Here is a 24,034-nt window from a genome sequence, read left to right as displayed (position 1 = left end):
CCCGCAGCGCACCCCGGCTCCCACCACATGCAACAGCCCCTCTGCGCGCCCGGCCCAGGCAGCCCCGCCGTCGCTGGCCAGGGCGCAGATGGTGGTGAAGGCTGACACCACCAGCATGGGCTCATAGACCAGCAAAGGGACGTTAGCTGCACGCTGGGGCCCAAAGGCTGCGGGTAACAGCGTGGCACAGCACCCCTGAGCATGGGGCTGTCTCCCTCACAGCTCGACTGGGGCAGGAACAACAAGGAGCCATGTGGAAAAGCAGTAAAACAAGGATCCAGATGCTCTGCTCCCTCTGTCAGAACCCCGGAGGAAGTGGGCTGGGACAGTGATCCCTGGCTGCTCTTCCCAGCTACATACAGTTTCCACCACCATTCACTAAGAAGACAAGTTCCAAAGAGAACTCGCATCAGGGACCAGCTTTCTTTACTGAACCTTTCATGACAACTGAAGCTTCCACCTCACATAAATCATTCAGTGCTGGTAGCAGAACCCCTGCTTCTTCCCCCATCCGATGCGAGGGAGGTGCACAGCGCCCAGGATTAGGGGAAGCAAGAAGGATGGATAGTGGAGGCTGGGATGGGGAGAACACCACCGGTCACAGCGGAACTGTGGAGTGGTGGGTTCACTGTGGGATATGCTGACAGCAGTTGCCCAGGTTTTGTAGTCCTGCTGTTTCCTACAGAATTCCCTGGCGTTTAAGGTGTATCCACCTTTCTATCCTCAGCCCTCTGTTAGAATCCTCTGCACAGAAGAAAGGTGATCTGTGTGCTCTGCTCCTGCACTACATGTTTTTCTGCTGCCATTACAGCCGTGCCCAGGGAAGCCTGCGTGCTGGTGGAAGGGATGCCTGGCTAAGCCACCAGAGCAGATGTGAGCATGCAAACACCATTTTTCCCTACAAAGCATCTTTCACCAACAGCCAGACCAAAAGTGTTCAAAACCACTGTAACAACTGCTCCAAATTGTTTTCTGTGGGGTCCTTCGTGCTCTGAAATGTCCGCATCACACCTCCATCCTCTCAGAGCTGGAGGAACAGATCTGTTCTCATTCCCACCACAGAAAGTGCTTGCCCCCAGATGCAAGAGCCTTACTACAGGGTGTAAAAGCGATGGGTGACCACCACACCCCCGAGAGCCAAGCCCACCAGCACGGGCTGTCTGCTGGGGAGACCAGAACCCCCTAAACCTGGAGAGCTCAAACAGCTACTGCGAGACGAGGGCTGCCCCCACCACGTGGTCCTCTGACCTGCATGGACTAAGGGCCAAGGGAAGTTTGACATCCACAGTTTGTCTGTAGGTTCCTGCACAGCCCCAGTCTGAAGGTGAGACAAGGAAAGACAGCACTTGTCCTTGCAGGAACACGGGCTCAGTGCAGCCTGTGACAACTCCATCACTCCCCACCCAGCCTGACCTTTGCAGCACAGTCTGAAGCACCATCCACCCAAGGCTCCTTATGAGCTTTTACCCCCCTTACCCCAGGACTGGTCTTTTCTTGTCCAAGGCCATCTCCCACTCCTGCTATAACCTATTGCAGTATTTCTCTCCCACAGCAGCCACCTTCCTTCGTGACTTGGGCAATGGTGAGTAAAGGGGGGGATGTTATGAGGAGAGAGGATGGAAAATGCATGAGTTATGGTTTTGCATGCAGCGGGTAAGGGAAGAAGAGGGCTGAGCAGCACTTGTTTCCTCGGGCACTGAACGAAGGGAGCTGACTGACTTCTGGCTGTTTTCCCTTGTGACTGTCTTTTAATGCTCTTACTCAAGAGGTCCAGGGAAGGGTTCAGGAAAGGAAGCCCTGGCAGTTCAGACAGGCAGAGGCAAAACACCAAAATAAAAGAATAAGGCAGGCTGACAATTACAGAACGTGATCTCTCTGCATGCAGACAATGCCCAAGAGAACAGCCCCAGACTACGACATACAGAGAAGCCAGAGATGCCAGAGGTATTGGAGGCAATGCCTATGGAAAGCAGGGCAGAGGCAGTCAGTCTCCCATCCAACAAGGCCATTCCTCGCCGCACACGGCTTTGTCACCTTGCTCTGTGCTGATTCTAACCCATCAGCCCTCCCTGGAACCTACAAACTCCTCATCTGAGCGTCCACTTGGTCCTCAGCTTACTGGGAACGTGGTGTCCCCAAGGGGCAAGGAGGGAGGGAACAGCTCCTTGGGACTACTTGAGACGGGAACATTAAACTTCAAAACCCTCAGAAAACCGTACACGTGCCTGAGCTGGGCTTGGAGCGAGGCTAATCCCAACCCTTCTGCCCTTTCCCTCCTGGAGAAGCCTGTTCCCCTACACCCTTAGCTGGCAGCTGCGGGCACACTGGAAAGGAGCCATCTCCCATCCTCCCTCGCCAAGCAGGGGCTCTGTCACCAACAAGGTCTCCATGGCCCTGTTTTCCATCCTCTCTAACAGTACAGGCCCCTGCTTCTTCAGAGGAAACTCTCTGAGAAGTGACTGTCCCTTCCCCTCAATACCCAGCTCAGGCTTTTCCCTTCGTAACCGTCTGCGTGAGGAATTCCCGCAAGATGCTCGGCAAGCCTGGCCCCGACTCTGCCCAACTCCATTAGACACCATCTGCTCATGGACCTAACAGTTTGGGAGAGATGGTAAGCCAAATAGTAAAGGATTAAAACCCATGTTTTGCATCCATCAGTTCCGAGATCAGCCGAATTGCTCAGCCTAATGCGGCTGCTCAGATATAGCCCCCACCCTCCCCAGTATTGCATGTGGTCCTCAGCACGGTCAAAAACAGCTCTGGGTTGGCTTTGACTTTGTGCCTTTTTAGGGTTTGGTCAGTTTGGTTTTGCCAACCCCAGTCTAGTCTGGTCCGCTCCCCCTTGCATGTGGACTGGAGAGAGGGACTCACCACAAGTTGAGCATTTTCAGGCAGCTACAGAGAGTGTAGAGAAAAAACACAGAAAGGAAGAAAGAGCAATTAGTTCACAGAGGTGGGATGAAAGCGTGTCACTGCAGCCATGCAAACATGCAGTGCAGACTGGCAGACACACACATGCCTGCCCGCCGCCCCCCCCAGCCCTCACACCACCTCTACCCTCGCCACGGTGCGCTGAGAGCTGCCACGCTTCCCAGGGCTCCAGGCCTCTGACAAACACAGTCCCTCTCTTCCATGAGGGCACCGGCCCCAGGAGGTTCTTATCTGGGGTTGGGATGAGAAAGGGGCTCTGGGCCACCAGGAGAGGAATCTGCTCTTGTCCTCTGCAGATCCAGTGGCGATCATGTGAAACGCACGCTGGGATCAGGAGCTTATCTCCAGCACACCCCAAAGCAGAAGCACTTGCACAGCTCCTCTGCTTGCCGGGAGTGCCAGGGAAAGACCTTTCTGCTACGACATCTCATCTCAACACTCAAACCCACTCCTTCTAGCCCCTTCTGGCCCACTTTACTGCACAGCAGAATCCAAAACTCCTTCGCTCTCCTCATATAACTGATTTATGATCACAGATGCAAGGAAAGATGAAGCCAGCTCTCCCTGTGGCAAGAAGAACAAAGCGGACTACACCTGGGTGTTACAAGAGACCCCAAACCTGTCAGTGCAAAGCACCTTATGCTCTGCTCTCCAGCACCTCCAAAACCTACTTGGGACCACACAAAGAGGGGCAGGAGAGAGACAGAAGAGGTCCCTGTGTTGCAAGACAAGGCTTGAGTCTTTTCATGTGCCTTGACATCTCCCCTGTATGCAGATGTGGGGTCTGGACCCAGGCCCCGCTCAACAAGGTGCTGCAGAAACACAGGCTGAAGGTGGCCAGATCTTAAAAGCTGGCTCCTCCTTGCACTGGGTTTTGTATTGAGAACTGTTAAGGGTGGCAACGTTCCCCATCCTAGGAGCAATCCTAAGCCACATGCCTGGGGGGCCCCACTTTAGTATGATCAAGACAGAGCCTGTGGTGCCAAGCTGGTGGTCTCTGCAGGCCACAGCACCCATATCTAAGAGGAATACTGCCCAGTCCACAAGTTGCACCTCAAGATCTCCCACCACCCACCACTGTACTTGATGAGAAGCTTGCACCAAAATCAAGGCTCGCTCTTTTGGGTGGCAGCAGAAAGTGTGTCTGTTGCTTGGGCATGTTGCTGCCAGCATCATGCCCAGGTCAGCTACCAGCCGGCAGGATCACACACCAGTGCTTCCTGAAGGACAGGTAACAGACAGCAGAAGACCTTTGGGATAACCAGAGCTGGCTTCAGACTAATGCATACCTGGGGACCATTTCCACCAACACACGCTTTCCCATGCCTGCCAGTTTTCCTCTTCACCCTCCCACAGTCTTTCCTAACTCAAGTTCCCACAAATGCTGAGACAAACAACATGGGACAAGCAACACCAGTGTCGTCAGTCAAACTGGCAGTTGGGCAAAGTCACAGCACCAACCAGTTCAAAGGCAGCCCCGAGCCTATTTATCCCTCACCCGGGGAGTCTCAGGATTACACCATGACCTGCTGGGGTCCTGGTCTAGTTCAGAGGCAGCAAGAAGGTCCCATGTAGAGGATCATGCGAAAGTGACGTGATGGTGCCAGATGCAGCATGTGTGCAAAGGAGGCCAAAATGGTCAAAGCAACAACTTCGAACATCAGTTCTCAGTCTTGACCGCAAGCTACAGAGGAGAGGTCAGCTCAGGGGAAGCATGGCTCCCCCCACAAGCAGGAGTTGCTTCTGGTTTCTCTCACTCAGCTTCCATTGGGTTGGACGAAGAGAATTCACAGAGAAAACTACCTGCCCCTGCAAAGGTTACTTCAGGACCATTCTGGATACCTGTCATCCATTTCTTGCAGCCAGAAATAAAGTGTGAACTTTCAGACCAACAATCTCTTCACTGAGCTGTGCTCAAACTACTCCTACACTCTCAGCACGAGTACAGCGTGTTCTCCTTTTGGAACAGGGGCTGCTCACCGGGATTCCTGAAATCAGTTCACATTATTTTGGTACTTGTGCTACACTGCTATCTTGCAATACATGCTCTGAGTAAGAGTTACGTTCTCCAGCCATGACAAGTGTCAAAAAGAAGCAGCAGCACTGAAGGCACCATGCACGAAAGCAGCAGTATGCAAGGAAAAAGGCATGGGACACGAGCATCGAGTACTTCACCACGGGTAAACATCCCCACTCGTTTCCCAGGAGGAGGATTAACGACCACACCAGTGGAAAGCCTATTTGGAAAGCAAACGTACTTAGCTTCTTCCACCACCTCCACCTCCGCCTGCGCCGTTATCGGTGCGTTGGAGTGTGCCCCCGTTGGGTCGTCCACGTTCAGCTCCCCGTTGGTTGAACTGACCACCTGAAACACAAGCCAACATGCCGTTACGACACGTATCCCTTGGACAAGATGTACCTCCACCCTCCTGGACAAGGGATGCTGTGGGAATGGGAAATCTGCAGAATAACTACGGTTTGCTCCTGTCTCTTTGCATGCTCTTAGAAGGCTGTCAGAATCCTTGGATGCCTTTGGATCACATGTCTGGTTTGGAGAGACCAACCTGGTTCTTCCCAAGCAGAACAGCAGGCAGGGGACTAATTCAACACTCCTGTGCCCAGCACAGGTCTTCTTCTCTTTGGGAGGCTATGTCACTTTGGGAGGGGTAGCCACTAGGTGAAGATTAACTGACACCCCTATATACACACACAAGCTATTACAGAATCAGAGAATGGTTTGTGTGGGAAAGGACCTTAAGACCATCCAGTTCCAAGCCCCTGCTATGGGCAGGGACACCTCCCACCAGACCACGTTGACCAAGACCCAGTGTTGATATGGGGGGTCAAGGTGCTACCTGGTACTCCCGGTGGCTCCGGGTGACCTGACCATCAGAGATGAAGGGAAGGAAGCCACTGAAGCACATGTCCCCTCACTATTAAGTCTATCTGCTTGTTTTGGAAGCTCAAGTTCTAAGAGCAACTGCTGTTTCTGCAGAACAGGTCCCGTGGCCAGTCTCTGCCAAGAGAGGTCAGGACTCAGCTCATGTGGTTTTCAAAGCTCTCCTCGAGTGACAAGCCCTTCACAGCCCCCTTCCCAGACTCATCACACTGTGGGCCCAGCCAGGCTCTCCAGACCCCCACACCTCCCACATAGCTTGATGAAATGCTACCACTTAATTGTGCTATTCCCAGGGATCTTCCCACACCTTCTGCAGCTACTTGTTAAATTCCATTTTACAAAAGGCTTTGATTTTCCTCCTTTTTTTTAACGTGCTGCCACTTCACTTGCACATGGCAAATTCAACCCTTGCCTTGACGGCCACTCAGGACTGCTGACCTCCCAAGGGTTCAGCAAGGTCTGGGCCCTCTGTTGAGAAACAATTTAAGCAGCTGCAGCCCAGCAGCCATGCACAGCAGAAGATCTTAGCTGCAGATAAGCACAATTTTAATGCTTAGAGTGGCACATACAGGTCTGTAAACTGCTCAGGTAGGCAACCCTCCCAAAGTCAGGCTTTGTGTAGCTACCCTGGCAGAGTACTGTTCCTGGGGAGGCAGAGCTCATGCTGACTTTGCACAAGGAAATTATTTCCCTTACATAAAAAAAATATGAATTAACCCACCTATTCTGTACTTAGTGCTCAATTCACAGAGTCACAGAATGGTTTGGGTTGGAAAGGACTTTAAAGCTCATCCAGTTCCAACCCCCTGCCATGGACAGGGACACCTTCCACTACACCAGGATGCTCCAAGCCCTGTCCAACCTGGCCTTGAACACTTCTCCAGTTTACTGTCTGCTCACATCTGAGATCAGAGCTACACATGCATTAGTTCCTCTTTATCTTTCTGTTTCTCTGCTACTCAGTAAAATATCTTTAAATGAAAAAGGAATGTGGCTAATCAAGCCAAAAAAACATTGAATGCAACCAAACATCAGGAATAAGTAAAAAATTTCAACCCAATCTACATTTCACTTAGGGGCACTCAGCTCTGTCCCACTCCAGGCACTAATTCCCATTTCACCAGAGCCAATTTTCAGTGTTGTGTCTGACACTAGAGCCTGCTCTCCAAGCAAACCTCTGCCAAAGAGCTCACCTTGCCAGCAATATCAGCTAGTTCTTGTTTGCTTGAATGACCCCTGCATCTTCCCCTAGCAAGTCCAGCATCTTACTCTGGCAGTAGTGCAAGAAACTCGCTTGGTAAGCCTGTGTGACAATCAGAGGCAGGCATGGTTTCATAAACAGAAGCAGTCTTAGCCCTAGTGCCAATCTTTAATGCTGTCTGGCACTATCGTGTATCCTCTGCTCATCCACCTTCCCCAGCAGTCATCCAGAGATCCAGCTTGCAGCCGCCGTGACTTTACACTGCTGCTGCTCTGCCACTGGATCCAAAACTAAAATGAGAACACGCTGGGGAGCAAGAGAGCAGGGTCACCACACCTGCGAGTGCAGCAGCAGTGCAGCCCGTCTCCCCTCCAACCCCAGTGCATTTCTCCAGCCGGACACCCTACATTGCCATGAAGCATTAGGAATTCAACTAGAACCTCACCTATCAAGCCTGAACTGGAACCACTCAACTATTTACCTAACATTAAAGGGGTTTATATGCAACAAACTCCATTTCAGCTGCTTCTTACTACCTAAGAGCATCCCTAAGATGGGGATAGAGGTGTGCCATACAGAATAATATCATAGAATCACAGAATGGTTTGGACTGGAAAGGACCATAAGCTCATCCAGTTCCAACCCCTGCCATGGGCAGGGACACCTTCCACTCGAGCAGCTTGCTCCAAGCCCCTGTGTCCAACCTGCCAGGGATGGGGCAGCCACAGCTTCTCTGGGCACCCTGTGCCAGCGCCTCAGCACCCTCACAGGGAAGAGCTTCTGCCGTATGTCCAACCTGAACTTCCCCTGTTTCAGTTTTAACCCATCACCCCTTGTCCTATCACGACAGTCCCTGATGAAGAGCCCCTCCCCAGCATCCATGTAGCCCTCTTCAGTCACTGGAAGCTGCTCTGAGGGCTCCAAGCAGCTTCACTTCTCCAAGCTGAAAAGCCCCAATGATCTCAGCCTGTCTTGTATGGGAAGTGCTCTAGACCAGACCTGCCAACATTCACTCCTTTCTGTGCTCAGTTTGGCAAATCTGAGTTCAGACTAGCTCTCAGAGGAAAAGCTTTGCTGAAACGGTAACAGCAACAATGTTGGACATCACAGCTTGTGTCCCACAGAACTTGGCTTGAGCGCTGTGTACCAGACAGGACCAAACCAGCTTGGGAAATCCCTCTTCTGACCACGATGTTACTGCAATTTGAGGCAAATTCAGGGGATTTAACACAATTCCTTTATCAAGAGGCAGAGGTACCTGTACTGATCCTCCATGCCGGTCTGCAGCCAAATGAGATGTCAGGTACGAGGTATTGGTCTGCCGGCTTGGCTGGATCTCCCACTCCCCTCGGCGATCTGATGACGCCTGCTCACAGGTTCAGAAGCGCGAGAGAGACACAACAGAGAGCAAAAGGTGAACAAGGGGAAGAAACCAAAGGGTGTGTGTTAGTAAGTTAGTTTCTTTGCAAAAAGCAAGGCATTTTAACTTTTAGCTGGGCTAAAACTTCTCTTTACCAAGTACATCTCATACTTGACTTGAGCAGTGCCTGCGGTAATCTACTGCAGAGTGGATTTCTTCTCCTCTAGCTGCTAAATGAAGAGTAAGGTCAGATCTAGTCAGGAAGTTATTTCTTTACATGGCTTCATTTCCATGGGTTTCAGCATAGAAATAAACCCACTGACAATATGTTTAACTATATCTGTCAGGTCACACACCCCAGAGCACTTGGCACAGCAGCAAGATCGGATACACAGGCTCCAGCTCCCTAAATATGCATTTGTAAACTCAAATTTACAACATAAAACAAAGGCACGTTTTATTTCACCAAAAGCCAGGTTCACACACTGCTTCACCTGTCCAGTGCAGAAGGAAACATCCACCACACCTGCGTGACTGGAGGGAAGGTTGGGGGCTTTTTGGTTTTCTGCAGAAAAGTAGATAAGAAACTTTTGCCAGCAGTTTCTTCTTTACCCCCAACAGAGGCAAGTTTTAGGCAACTAAATTATTAGAATTGTATCTGTTTTATTAAAGGAACCACTTTGCACTTGCAAGTGAAGCTCCTTACAGGTCACCCGGCTTTGATGACAACACATCCAGAGTCCACCTAAGACCAGGAGGATCTCAGCCCAACCGAACCCCACCAACCAGCTGGAGGAACAACTCCCAAGAGTGGGAAGATGTGTGTGAGCCTCACACCAACAGCAGAGGACCTAGCGAAGCCTGAAGTGACCGATGGGACACATTTAAAAGGTGTCTCCCTGGATGCTGTAGAAAAATGTGAGCAAATGTTTCAAAGCTGAAGCATCAGTTTAAACAAGAAAGGGCAAAGCAGCGGAGTCCCCAGAGCACATGGGCCTGGGGGACAACACAGACCTGGCCAGGAAACGAGAGCTCAAGTGAATAAACCCCAGGTTATCAGCAGTGAAGCTGAGTAGTTAACCGAGGAGAGGTGCACAGGCCCTGCCCTTGCCCAGCCCTGCTCTGTGTTACTCCCTGCCACCACGGGTGAGCAGTGCCACTGTGTAACAGAAAGGAAAGAAAGAAATGAAAGGAAAAGGGAAGTGTTCCAATCCCCTGCTATGGGCAGGGACACCTCACACTAGACCATGTCGCCCAAGGCTCATCCAACCTGGCCTTGAACACTGCCAGGGATGGGGCAGCCACAGCTTCTTTGGGCACCCTGTGCCAGTGCCTCAGCACCCTCACAGGGAAGAGCTTCTTTCTTATATCTAACCTGAATTTCCCCTGTTTAAGTTTTAACCCATCACTCCATGTCCTATCTCTACAGTCCCTGATGAACAGTCTGTCTCTGGCATCTGTCTTTTATAGTTAAGTATCTTCACTTCCTAGAGGAAGACTACAAAAAGAAGAACACTTTTTATTAGCATCTTTACTGGGAACCAAATATTATAAAAGAGAATCGGCAGTTATTACACCTGGGAACAAAACTAAGGCCATTAAATCTGGAGATCAAACAGTCACTTGTCCCAAACCCATGTCCTCAACTCACTGCTTGAGATGTTTAGTTTTTCTGCTTGTTCCTTTAGAGAAACCATTTGCTCAGTGCTTGAAAGAAACATCCTTTGGAAGAGAGTTGTTCATGTTTTGGTGAGAAGAAACTGATTTCCCTTGCCTGTTTGGCTATTAAATAATTCAGCATCAGCATCCTAAATCATGTTTAGGTAAGAAAAATGACAAGAGCTGCACTACAGCATCAAGCCTATTTGTGAGGCTCGGAAGAACATGGACTGAAGCTGCCTGCATAATATTTTGGGACTAGGACAGACTTCTTTGGGTGACATACTACATTTGTGAACTAACCTGCTTGAAAATGAAGCCAGGCATCATTGTCCATTAAAGGAAACAAGATGCCTCATATGAAGGTCTGTGGTCAAAGCAACTAGAGACTGCCACCCAAAAAAGGGGTGGTGGTGTTAATGTATTAATCAGGCAATATATTAAAGCAGATTATTTTACCAGTACTCCCAAACCAGTCCACACTGATCAGCATGCATAAATACAGTACAGCACATGGGCTTCAAACAACCCAGCTTCCTACAAGCAACACTTCTAAAGAGGGGTGTTCATCCTGATTGTAGCTGATGGCCTGAGATCAATCTAGTCTATGTTAGCTGCTCTACCATCACAGCCCAGCTACATGGAACAAGGGAAGCTGAGCCCAGACAGGTTATTACATCTTACACTTGGATCTGCACTCACAAACCCCAGCCTCTGTGAGCTGAGTGGGAGCAGAGGTGGCAGACAAGGAGCTAGAACAGCACACAGCGGTTAGAGGAGCAGAGCGAGCCCAGAACCACTCACTGGGAAGTAAGAGCACCAACAGCTCTAGCTAGGAGCCGGCAGTTGGAGATCTACTGAACTTCTGCTCAGTTCTGTTAATACAGAAAATCCAAACTCTCAACACCAACAAGATATTACAACTAGAAAGGAAAAATGGGGAAATTCATATTCAAAACCTGGCAGTTGATCCAGACTGCGATGCCCAACCTCCCCAAGGGGACCTACTCTGCCAGTCGTGTATGTTCTGCAGCACACTGTGAGCTGAACACCCTGAGAAGGATACACTGGGAGTACAGGGGACACGCACATCCTTAAGGCATGGTCCATGGGAAGAGGGCACCTGGGGGCAGGCTGCCATCACAACTGTCTACATGCTGTGAGTAAAAGCTCCCGAAAGAATGTTGTGGCCAGGTAGCTGAGGTAATCTGACCAGGCTGGACAGCTGACTTAAACAGCTTACCCACACACTACAGAAAAAGGACCCATTCCAAATTGTACTCCACTTAGTTCAGGATCCTGAGAAATTCCACTGGCCAATACAGTAATTTGGCAACCTGTTGCTTTAATAAAATTCTGCTCAAATCACAGTCTCCAGAAGCAGAAATTGTGTGTGCCATGACCAAGGTGAGTCAGCCCCATCCACCTCTAATGGCACATGGCTCCTGCTGCTCTGGTCCAAGAGGAAGTCGGAGGTGCCAAACAAGGTAGGGCTGAGCAGCTGTGAGCAACGCACCTGATTGCGAAGGGCCTGCTGTGATGGCCGATCCCTATGGATGTGGCTGTCTCTTGTTATTGCGGACGTCCCCGAATCTACATGAACAGATCCCACTGGAGTAGGCTGGAAAAGAAGGTGTTTGTTAGGGTGAAGCCCATGCTGAAAATGCTCCTCACTCTCTCCCACCAGGTTTGCTCCCATGTGCAAATCTAACTTGTAAGGCTGGCTCCCACCAGGCAGAAGCAGAAAAACATCAAAACAAGGATATTTAAAGCCAGGGCTCTAAAACCCCTGCGATTTGGTGCACACGTGATTTGACGTTGGACACCAGCACCAAATTTCTTGTGTAAAAATGAATAAAAAAGATACAGTTCGGCCCTTGTATTGGTGTCAGATACTGTGTGTCTCACATAGATTACTACAACTGAAAACACGGACTTGTTTTCCTCATCTCATCGTCTTGCTACTTCTAAAAATCACGCCTGCATAGAAACAGGATGTGTTAAAATAAAAGCTTCATCTGCTCTGTTCTCCCCAAAGTCATAATCCCTGCTCACAACACCAGAATCTCCATGGCAACCACTGCAGTTGTCAGCACCATCATGCTTGGTTTACAAGGTGCTTTTTATCAATTGCCTTTGTAATTAAACAAAAATGAGGCGAAAAATCATGATTCACAAAGGGAATGATGTCTTAGGAAAATGAACTGCTGTCGGTGCAGTAAACATGGGTAATGTTAAATATAGCTGGGACGGTAAATCACCAGTAATGGTGCCCAGTTTAGGACTGAAGGCACATGATCTGGCACGAGTGGCAATTCATTGATGGGTGCCTTTGCCAGTGTGTGGTAACTGGCCATTAGCGAGAAGGCCACCAGCAGAATGACACAGAACACAAGCGACAAGCAGCCAGCAGAAGAACTTTGGACTCTTCCATCAGATCTCCCCATGACACATCTTCTGGCCAAGGTTTTTTTGAGTGTAAATGGCTTTTGAGAATAGAATTGACGCAAGGAGATCATGATTACGGTCATGATCTGGTGTCAGGGAACTGCTAAATGGAGCTTGACTACTCCCACATTTCCTATTAATGCACTATAAAGAGCTGGCTCAAGCCTCCAGAGTAGGGTAAGCCCCGAGATCTTTTGTGGTTAGAACTGATTTGCTGTTACTATTCACCAAGCATCTGTCACCGCCCTGCCTAGATCTCCATATGGCTTGGTGAGAACTTGACCATTTTAGAGGTCTTCCATCATTCAGTGCTGAGGCTGCAAGCACACTCTCCTGCTTCAAGATGGATATCTTTAGATACTGGTTTCAAATCCTGTGCTAGACTAGAGGAAATTAAAACTAGTCACGTTCATTGCCACAAGTGGGAAAATCAGGTTTGAATTCCCACCAGGGCAAGTCCAAAGAGGTCGGAAGGGGCCTTCTGCCCCTCAGGGAAACTTCAAGGCACTGCAAGAACCCCCTGAATACCACGTCAGGACATCTCACTATGTTGGGCCCATGTTAGCTAGAGAGCAGAAGTGAAAGACTTGATCCTAAGCTCACTGGTATTAATTTGGATTTCAAGCACAAAGAGCCGGGTGGTGGGAAGCAGCACCTGGAAGGCCAGGCCCTGCGTGTTGCACAGACAACTTACAATTGGCCTGCCAACCCAGTCATAGGCGTAGTCAAAGGTGTAGCCTTTCTTTTCAAACAGCTCTGTGAAGATGGTTCGTAAATAATCGTAGTCTGGTCTCTCGAAGAAGTCTAACCGCCGAACGTAGCGGAGGTACGTGGCCATCTCCTCTGTTGGAAAGGGGGAGGAAGCAGCAGCGTCAGTTCTGCTCACACGTGAGCTCCTTCACTCCCAAGCCTCTCAAAACCAACACACACACTGGAACTATGTGCTCATTAACTCCAACGAGGCTTTCCCATGGTACTAGGCTTAAAGCTGGGCTGAGGGCTGCATCACCAGTGACATGAGTTGTCCTGGCCCTGCTAGGTTCAGCTGAGCCATGCGGATTGACAGAGGCTGAGGATATCCCATAAGTCTTGACCATCAGTGACCTACTCAACAGTCTTCTATTGCTGAATGAATCTCACTCGGCTTTCCAGAGCCCTCCCACCCTGCCCAATGTCTAATAATAGTCTACTTTTATTCTGAATCTTCTGAACAAGTTGTTAGAAACCAAGGTCTGTGTTTTAGCAACAAGCATCACGTTGTGAGAGAACTGTCTGGGCTGTCAGTGCTACCTCTGGCGTTTCCCATAAAAATAGTGGGGTTTAGTAACAGTAAAATCAATCCAAACACTTCTCAAGCAAAGACGGAAGTCCCACCTAAGCTCCAGAGAGCTGCTGCTCCACCTCAGATCTGAGCTCCACAAGTTTTACTCTGTATATTTGGGTAAAAACAAACACTAAAACACCATAAATGCCAACTCACTGAACCTGCCAACAGGATGCTCATGTGTACGTTTGCACATAGACATTAAAAATAGCTGCAGGAATGTCATCTGGGAAGGAAAGCAGGAGATGTTGGTGGGCACCCTGTGGCCCCTCTGAGCTCCAGCAACAGCCAGGTCTGGCTACCCAGAGCTCTGTGCTGCCCAATATCATTACATCAGTCAGAGCCTTGACCATTCAGAACAAGACTTTGAATGGAAGGCTGCAACATTCGGTTGCCTGGCACACACAGAACAGTGTTTGGTGTTAAGCTAATTAATGGATTTCCTGCACCTGGGCTGTACTTTGCATGCACAGAGGACTGAGCTCTGGTAACTCATGTCTTGCCCCTTCCCAGCTCTCCCTAAGCCAAGGCAGAATGCTTGAGCAGAGCTCGGTATAAGGCACAGGTCTGTGCACTGCAGTATGGCTGATACACCAGCATGGATTTTGCCTTTAGCTGACAAAACAAAGAGCAGCATTGCTCATCAATACTTAACTCTGCCTGAGGCTTGCAGCCTGCATGTCACATGGAGCTAAAACATGGAAAAAAGGAGGTGGAGAAAGGTAATCCCTTCTTCCTCTAATATCTCTGAAGGGTGGAGACCAAGAGGTTTCAGGTAAGAAAGGAACAGAAATAAGTTCTCATCTCCCTTCAGCCCAGACCTGCAGGTGTGACTGAGCTCTGAGAAAGCAGTACTGGGGAAAAAGATGAGAAGAGCCAACCTGAAGCTGTTTTGTTCAAAACCAGGTGGATTTGGGATGTAACTACATCTGGGGAATTAGCATGACTTAAATGAACAACAATCCCCTTCCAGGCTTGCTGCTTCTCATGCTGGAAAAGAGCAATGTGACAAAATGGGAATGGGGACTCATTGTGGGGACCTGGGTGCTCACGATTTCCAAAAAACCAAACCCCACAGGGTAGGTCACAGGGTACCGGGGAGAGCTTTAACTGTGCTCTGCTCTCCTAGCTCCGAGCTGAACTTTTGTTTAACTGCAGAAAACGTGTTGGGCTTGGCTAGAACATCTTTAGTAACACTCTCAATAGCATCTGACAACGCTCTGCTCAAGACTGTTGTCTGAAGGTGGAATTCAAGGACAGACACGTCATCCCATCTCCTAAGCTGGCCACCTACAGCTTTAATACCTGTAAAACCTTCAGTCTGCAATATAATCAACTCAGTAGATCCAACACAGTCACGTGGGAGAGGGAAAACAGTGAGGCTCCCTTTTGGAAAGAAGCCAATAAGCAAAGCAGGAACATGAGGCTCTTGAGCCTTGTCCAGCCTCCATGGTGAGAAGAGTTATGCTTGTTTTAAGCCACAGCCACAAGCCCCTCAGGCTGCATGCATTTATAGCAGCAGCTCCAGTTGTTTGCCAGCTTGAGGAACAACATAATGGATACACATCATCCAAATACTTTTTGCCAGAGAAGCTCAGAACCACCATATTTAACATATGTCCAGCTCCTACTGCACTCAAATGTTTCCATCAGGGCTTTACCTGGAAAGTTCTCACAGAGAACTTCAACTGGAGTGTTTCTCTTTGTGTCCCCAATCTTCTGATACCTCTCTTTTAAGGTGTCAGCCTGTAGCGCACAAAGACAAAACAGTTGTGGAGAAAGAGTTCAACCATGTGATAAACGACATGCTGTATGGGAAGAAAAACAAGGTATTTAATACCAGTTCTGGGTGGTATCAGAAGATGAAACTTGTAACTGAGCTGCACCCTAGCCTACACTAGCAGGAATATTATCTCACCCTGTTGTAACTGTCACTATGCATTTTACGTGCTGTTGGCAAAGAATATCCATGGACACGTGAAACATCTTCAGTACTTGAAAGGAAGGACACTTGTTAGTGTCTTACAAGGCTAATTTCTTATCAGCCCAGTCCTAAGGACTGTATAGAAAAGCTTGCATGGGACAAGAAAACAAAGCTGCATATACTATAGTTGCACATCAGTACTCTGTCCTGGGCTTAGAGCCATCGGCAATCAAGATGCCTTCAAAACCAACCATAAAAGTAGATAAATTGCATCAGCAATTTGGGACTTCTGTGTACAATAGAATGCAATCACACAGATAACTAGTTTACATCAGTCACACTTCTCCCAAATCCCATCTACTCCCATAGTGCCTCTCCTTTCACCCCCAAACTGTCTATCACCGAGGCAGCACTGACTAAACATCTGGTCACCAAGAAAATGAAACAAGCTTCGGCTAGATTTCTCAACTACATCCCCCTGAAGCAGAGAACTCTGCTCCTGTTGGTGCCTCTATTTTAAAGCATGCCAGTCAGACCTGGCAGCAGCATCATTAGCATTGTAAGATATTCTCTCAAGACCTCAGCACTGACAGTATACACCAAACGTGTAAGCTGGGGAAGCCTAGAAGAGTGAAGATCAAGCTGAAGAGTCTGTGTTTGTTCTGGAGCAAGGACTTCAAGAAGAGGTCAACTAATTCTTAACAAGTTCAGCACTGAACTGAGCAAATTTTGTAGAACCTTGTCTAAGCCTGGAATTACTTTAAGAATAATTTACAGGATTAATTTAAAGCAGACGAGGTCAACCAAGCCAGAAACAAGCTATGTAATAGAATAACATACTTACAGAGGTGTGAAGTAAAGTCAGAGAGGTTCTGATTTCTTTCAACAATTATTTTCATGCCTGATAAAGCCTTTCTTTGCTTTTATGAGTTGTCACCAACATTTCTGGCACATGTCAATAAGGCTAAGCTGAGACTAACTCTGGATAGATGGTGACAAAACAGCTTAACAAGGTCTATCACACAAGCCACTGCCACTGACCATAGCAGCACTCTGCTGAGCCGCTTGTGAGCCCAAACGCTTGTCTCCTTTTTCCAACAATACTAACAGGAGTTACTGTCTTCATTAATAAACCTGTTCCTAACCTGATTGAGTTTGATCCCTTCACTCACTGCAATTACAAAGTTGAACACAGTAGCTTAATCATCAAGAAAGTGATGGAGGAGTGAAGGTGCAGCTACCAACAGCTTCAGAGCCAGCAAATGACTTACTACTAGTTAATTCAGCTGACGGATGTCAGCTGCAGATGCTGTAATTCAATTGCTTGCAGCCCTCCACATTGTACATGGCATTTCATAAACTTCGAAGCACTGAATGTCCAGTGCCTCTGGAGGGAAGCCAAGCTCCATAGTTCTGCCTGAAAACCCGTTTTTCAAGCTGAAGTCCATCTGCACATGTAAACCCATCAAACTGCTCCTGTTATAACCACATTTCACAGCTGCAGCTGGGGGACTGTGTGCTGTAACCAGGATTTCATAAACAACCACTGTGTCCCAGTCGCACTCCAGCTCGGGGCAGCTCCATGCTCCAGCAAAGCTGCTCCCACAGCTCAACAGCTCTCTCACTGCTGTCCCAGTTCCAGCCACTCATCTGCCTCTGCTCAATCCTCTCTCCAGATGTGTACCCATTCACCTAATGGCAACTTGAAGCAACAGGTAACATATTTCTATCTTAAAATCTTTCCTGTAGGTAAAGCTAACGCCTTGTTTTTGGGCTTCAAGGACACAGAGGAGAGGACAGTGCTTCTGACTGACTTTTGGAAATGTTTCCCCACCAGGTTCTCCTTTGGGCAGAGACCAGAAAAAGTTTCAAAGGGCACAAGCTAAAGCTCAAACCTACCTTCAATCCTTGCCAGGGCAGACTGCCTCGGAGGAAATACATGAACATATGGCCAAGGGCTTCCAAGTCATCTCGACGACTTTGCTCTAAAACAAAAGAGAGGACAAATTATTGCTGCAGCTGCAGGAATGGGTCTGAGACTTGATCAGTAGTTACACCTACTTCCAAGATACAGTTATCACAGGGAAGTTCACTTGCTACCTATAGCTCAGATCTCATGCAAAACCATCTAGAAGCTGTTACGAAACCCCATAAAATACATGAAGAAAAGATCAGACAGAAGGCATAAAATAACATGGGAGCTGTAAGACACATTGCCCAGCATTAGGTGAACTGGATGAGAAGAATAAGGAGGAATAAAGCAGTTCCCCAGTTCTCCAGACTGCCAGTGCTGAGGGTGCACCTGTGATGTGGTGCTGGATGATGTTATTTCCTCTGAATGACATAGAAACAGACAAGGGATGCTTGCAACCAGCTGCAGGGAACTACCATGTTGTTGTGCCAATCCCTTCTCAATTGCTTCTGCAGCTCATCACAGCAGAGCAGATCAAAAATAGCTCCTTTAGCACTGTTTTTCCTCGTGAAACATTTACTGCTGTTGCCATGCAGATGTTATGATTATAAATGAGGGGAGAAAAAAAGAGGCCTCGAGCCAAAGGAAAAAAGCATCCTTAAGATCAGCTAACAAAAATGTATAAAAAAAACCCATGGGAGGATATAAGACAGAACAACAAATGTGGAGTGTAACAGCATGGGACTGCTGCTATGCTGGGCGGCATCATGCAGACTGGGGTCTGCTGAGCTTGCAGGCTGATTTTATGCAACCTCCTCTCCTCTGAATTTTAAACAAATAACGTGCTCCATGGCCACAAGCTGGGACAGATCCAGCCCACACGCCATGACAAACTGTGTGTGAGCTGTCCCCGATGCTGCATCATCTGCAAGGTGGCAGCGCTTGGCATAGCATGGCTCTCCACCAGCAGCAAATTTAATCCTCAGAATATGGTGGGGGTGAGAAAACTCAGCAGAAGGAATTGAGATGACAGTTCCTGCAAGTTACCCTGATATAGCTGTAAAAAGGGAATAAAACCCAAGAGAATGTCCTAGGTAATTTAGTGCAGCGATGCAGATGAACTGCTCAGGAAGATGGTTGAGTGCATTCATCTTTCAGGAAAATGGCAGTAAGACTCCTTTGTTCTGGAACGTGAAGGGACTGACTCCACCTGGGTCTCACCAGCAAAGCAGCCACCCCACGGAGCTGCTCTGGGCAGACCCAGCCCAGCCCAGCACACATCAGCAGCCAGCAGCCAGCCTTCCAGACTGACTCTTCCCTGCACCAGCCACGGCCTGAGCTGCAACACCTGCAGAGAAATGGGTCCTACAGAAGGCACATGGTGTACTTCAAATGCAAACACATCTTCTTCCACATCTACCTTCCATCCAAGCCTGCTCTCACTGCAGCTGCTCATTCCTCCATCCCATCCTGCCCCTTCACCAGCCTTTTCAAGATTAGAAGTTGGACTTATCACTCCTTACACCCAAAGGGACCGAACTCTCCACAAGATGCGAGCGATGCCTTCATCACATACCTGGGAGGCTACTCAAAGAATATTCCATTATCTTACTGCTCTTATGGGTTTAAGTGAATATAAACATTTAATAAGGTTTTTTGCCTTTCAGCCACAGAAATGTAATTTTCTGGTACGAGAGAATGCAGTGAGGAGAGGAAATGAAAGCCACGTTTAAAATGAGTTAAATCAGTAATTTTCTCCAACCAATTATTAGGTCAAGGAACATCCAACTCCAACACCCATAACTGAAGGTCCTGGTTACTTTGATGCTCTACAGCTCAGCACAGAGCTGTGCTATAAAAATCTATTTGGTCATCATTTAGTGCAGCAGTTACTACCCGCCTACTTGCCTTTTATCAGTGCTGGGTTGCTTCCAGTTATTTAGTTCCTAATAAAAACTATAATTATGAGGCTTTCAACATTTCAGCTGTCTCAATCCCGCAAAGGGGAAAAGAAAAAGCCTCACAACTGTAAAGGCAGAGGTTTACAAACAGCTCAAAGGGGAGGAACGAGCCATAGTAAGCCAAGCTACCACTGGAGGTCATGGCAAGCTCCCACCAACCACACAGACCTTTGCCAAGATGAGTGTTGATGGACATGTATCTGGCTGTTCCAGTTAAGCTCTTGTGTTCCCTGTAAGGTATGTGTTTTTTGGTTTCCGGGTCAATGTACTCCTTTGCCAATCCAAAGTCTATGATGTGAATGACGTGCTCTTTCTTGTTGCCTTGCCGGCCGATAAGGAAGTTTTCAGGCTTGACATCTCGGTAGATGAGGTTCTTCGAATGCACGTACTCCATGCGAGATATCTGCAAAGCGAGGAGCAAAAGTTACCTGCAAGCAGAGCAGCCCCCATGCTCTCCTGGCTAATGGGGCTGTGAGGTTTTGATACCCATCACCGACCCTCAGCTCAGAAACACAACCACAGATGGAAAGAACCATGGCAGCAGTTATGCTTGGAACTGGATGGAGCTCCTCTGATGGAGTAAGAAGAGGGATCTGTCACCCCCTCCTTTCTGTGGCTACCATACAGTGCTCCCTGACTTGAATCCTACAGAAATGTCCGCAGGAAAACAGAAAGGCTGTTTCTGAAACAGTACCACCAGGACACAGCATTTGGAATGATGCCACGGGGACTTGCAGCAGCATTTTTGTACTGATTTTAAACATACTAAACTGGTTACCAAGAGCTCTTCCCTTGCCCACGGCTGTCCCTTGTTGCTCTGTGTCTTACCACCTTCCTCCCTCGACCCATATGCTGTCTTAAGACATGCCAGATTCTTCATGGAGGGGGATATGGGGCAGGTGGAAGCCTTACGATCCTCAATGCTGACTAAAAGTCACAACCTCATCGGCTGTCAAGTAGGAATAGCTGGAATATTTTCCAGCTTTTGACTCACTTTGTTCTGGCAGCCTGACAGAGAAGGGAAGGGAAAAGGGGATCCCACTTCCAAGCTGATGGAGGGTCACTACCTCTCTAACAACACCCCTCATCCAGATGCTTATCATTAATCATAGAATCATAGAATAGTGAGGGTTGGAAAGGACCTTAAGATCATCTACTTCCAACCCCCCTGCCATGGGCAGGGACACCTCACACTGAACCATGTCACCCAAGGCTTCATCCAACCTGGCTAATCTTGCTTTTGAAACTAAATATATTGCAGGTGAAGTTTGGACAGGTCGCCAAGCAGTTCTCCTTTGAGTTCCTAACTTAAGAGATTATTCCAATTGGAAATAACTCACAATTTCATTTAATTTATTACCTTCTTAGGGTTTAACTGAAACCACGTGAATCCCCATTTGTGGCCGTCCTGGGCTGCAGCTGCCCTGCGCACTGTAGGGCGTGGTGGCTGTTTTAAGCAAGATGCTTCCTTAGGAAGGCAGTTTGAGCCTCCCTGTCTGCAGGTTTGCAGCGTGAGGAGACCACTGCAGAGCTCTGACTCCCCATTTTGCACTAAGTGTCAGTCCGCAGAGGTCAGTGCCGCACCATCGTGCTGGAGCATCTAAGGTGAAAGCCACCAGCGGGAGCTCCCTGCGGGGAGTCCCTGGCTCCTGAGTGGGTCTGCACCAGGTCAGTGCTGTCAGGAGCTCGGCACCTCCTGCACAGGGATAGCCTGGTCCTAAGGAAAACCTGCTGCATTTCCAGCACTCCGAAAGAGGCAACAGGCAGGAGGGGGCAGCACTCCTCAGAAAATGAAACCTGCTGTACCGGGAGGGCAGCAGGCAGGGAAAACTGCAGGCGAACCAGTCTTAAAAACCAGGACTTGCTGAGAGGCTCTTCAACGAAGATAACAGCATGTGTTGCCGCTCCCCTCCCCTCTAAGCAATGATTTATTTCATTGTGCTGAGAAAATGGGTTTCAGGGCTAACAGCCATTATTCCTAATCAATTCTGGGCTGATGCAGAACACAGCAGATGCTCTGCACTTCAGTCATTCTTCAGCTTTGAATCACCTACAGGACACAGCAGCGCTGGAAGACAAAAAGGTATGTCGGGAGGCCATTTAAATTAAGATGCAACCCTTAAAACTGGAACAAAGCATTTCCTGTCCTCTCCATACACAACAAGCTTTCAAACAGAGCCTGGCTGGCTCATTGAATTTGTTCCTGTTACCAGAGGAGCTCAGCTGTTGAAACGGCCAACAGCCTGAAAAACCATTTGTTCCTTAAAAACTCATAGCAAATTGCACTGGCCAGGACAGCCACTTCACCTCCACCACAGGCACAAAGATGCTGCTGAGTCTTTCATATTCCTTTTCTTTTATTTGCACCTGCCTGGATGCTTCAGGATGTCCTGCTGGAGCTGCGCATCGCCAAGGATGGCTGAAAGATGCTCTCCAGGTCAGAATGATGTTTCCTGTCTGTGCTTTACTCACCCTGACAAGACATTCACTCTGCTTGTGGCTTCTTGTGATGGAGACTGCATCACCCTCAGCCTGACTCAAACCACTGCACAGCTGAAGGGGAGGAGGAGTTCCCACTCCAGAAATGTGTGGCTGCAGACACTATGTCCACTCCTTTGTGACTGAACTACAGGCTCTAATGTCCGTGCATTACTTCTTCTACAGACAGAGAAACCACTGCAAGGAACTGGTACTAACTGTTGTAACTGCTTTTACACGGGAAAAACAGTGACTGTGAAGCACTGTTAACATCTGCTCTCTTATTTAATAAGAACAGACATGGGCATTTTACCATAGGGCATAGAATACTAGAGGTGGGTGGGAGACTCTGCTTGCAAATCAAAGCAGGATTTCCACGGCCATGGCCAGCAGAGTCCATCTTCAGAGCCACAAATCTCCATGTCAGATGTCAGAGAAACAGCAGGAGGGGAGAGCCCCCCCAGCAGGCAGCAGGACCCCTGTGCTGCAGCTGGGAGATGAGAGGATGTTTGTGACATTTAACCAGATGGCAAAGCAACCCATGCTTTTATTTTCCTTTCTCTTGCTAAGGAAGCAAGTGTAATGAACTCTCTTCCCCCAAAAAGCTATTTCTTGATCTTGATGGCAACCCCATCTCTAGACTCTTCTGATAAATTTGAACCCTTCTACACCATCACCTGCTTGAATATAGATCAGATCAGCAGAGAGAAAGAATTCCTCCTGTTTAAAGCCTGCTTTGGTGTCTGTTACACAAGATGATTTAATGGTCACCAGTCAAAAAGCCTTTCACTGTGACTTGGTCCAGATTGCAGCCGCAAGTATTTGCCCAGTGCCAGGCACACTGGACCTAACAGCAAGCACTTAAAGCAAGGGTGAAAATAACAGTTACTCCTTATAAAACCGATGACTTCCAGTTTATGGGCTTTAGGGACTGATGCTAGTGAACATTTTTAATTGGCAAACTTTGCTTTGTTCAGGAACAACTGCTTGATCTAGTTGGCTGCACTCAGACGATGGAGGAAGCAGTTCCAGTTTGACGCTCTTAGCAGAGCAACGTGAAGCATTGGAGACCCTCAAGTTACAGCAGTAACACAACTGGAAAACTTTGACCAGGAAGGAAAATAGATGACTCCTTCAATGCAGGTTCTCACTGAGAGGTATGAAATGGTGCACCAGACCAAGAGTGCTTCTGATTCAACTCACGCTGTCTTCATAAGCTGCTGCCACAGCTCTGGACACAATGCAGCTCACCAGAAGTACGTGCAAGCCTAGTGCCAAACCGGAGGGGCTGTGTGGCTCATCCCCCTGCTGAGGCAGACCTTCCTACTGTGTCATCTCAACTGAAAAGACTCCAGACCAGGTTCTCTTTGAAGACTCACTGTCGTCCAGTCTCTATCTCCCGCAGCCAGTAGAGTCTTTTTGATGTAAAACCATGTTTAAATTCTCCCATACTCACAAGCAACTTTCCTTAAAGCAATGACAATGTATTTGTTTCTCCTACAGGGCTTCCCTTTCTTCTAACATCTGTAGAGTTAAAGGATCAACCCCAGTCCTGAGATGCTGCTAACTACCAAGCTAAGTAAGACCAGCCAAGCATGTCTGTGTATTAAAAAACATCTTTCAGGGATGCCTCTGGTTAAAAATTGATCACTGTACATAAAAAACAGGAGACCAAATGCCACCACACCGCATCCAAAATTCCTGCCTAGTTCCAGCGCACAGCACATATGTAGATGTGTCAGAGATGTTCAGTCAGGCTTAAAGAGGGAGAGGGGGGAGAAGGCAGCTAAATGGGACCCTGAAAGCAGCAGCTGGCTGCTGTCAAGCTGAGCCTGCAGCAGGCAATGGCAAGGAAGCACACAAACAGCAGAGGCTGGACCGGATGCTTCTAAAGACACATGGATCATTATTTGCAAGTGAGGTTGAGAAAGATCTAG

At 48.4% G+C, this 24,034-nt stretch overlaps 1 protein-coding gene across 5 annotated transcripts in view; it reads right to left on the bottom strand.

Annotated features, from left to right (window-relative positions):
• Window positions 1-24,034, bottom strand: part of CSNK1G1 (casein kinase 1 gamma 1) — a 108,050-nt gene that overhangs the window by 3,219 nt on the left and 80,797 nt on the right. For 3 of the 5 annotated variants that reach the window (XM_062612052.1, XM_062612053.1, XM_062612055.1), the window contains exons 7-14: window positions 19,788-20,022; window positions 17,646-17,731; window positions 15,484-15,568; window positions 13,193-13,341; window positions 11,567-11,671; window positions 8,290-8,397; window positions 5,190-5,296; window positions 2,872-2,895 (exon numbers count right to left, since the gene is read on the bottom strand). In XM_062612052.1, the coding sequence (XP_062468036.1) occupies window positions 2,872-2,895; window positions 5,190-5,296; window positions 8,290-8,397; window positions 11,567-11,671; window positions 13,193-13,341; window positions 15,484-15,568; window positions 17,646-17,731; window positions 19,788-20,022 (899 nt within the window). Of the gene's footprint in view, window positions 1-2,871; window positions 2,896-5,189; window positions 5,297-8,289; window positions 8,398-8,885; window positions 8,957-11,566; window positions 11,672-13,192; window positions 13,342-15,483; window positions 15,569-17,645; window positions 17,732-19,787; window positions 20,023-24,034 lie in introns of those variants that run through there. The other 2 variants (XM_062612057.1, XM_062612056.1) reach the window with 2 other exon arrangements.

Source organism: Pezoporus occidentalis, unplaced genomic scaffold, assembly GCF_034315485.1.
Source record: "Pezoporus occidentalis ecotype Australia unplaced genomic scaffold, CSIRO_AGI_Poc_V1 ctg159, whole genome shotgun sequence".
Taxonomy (NCBI): Eukaryota; Metazoa; Chordata; class Aves; order Psittaciformes; family Psittacidae; genus Pezoporus; species Pezoporus occidentalis.
The sequence above is the reverse complement of the archived record's forward strand: the minus strand, read 5'-3'. Positions and strand labels throughout refer to the sequence as shown.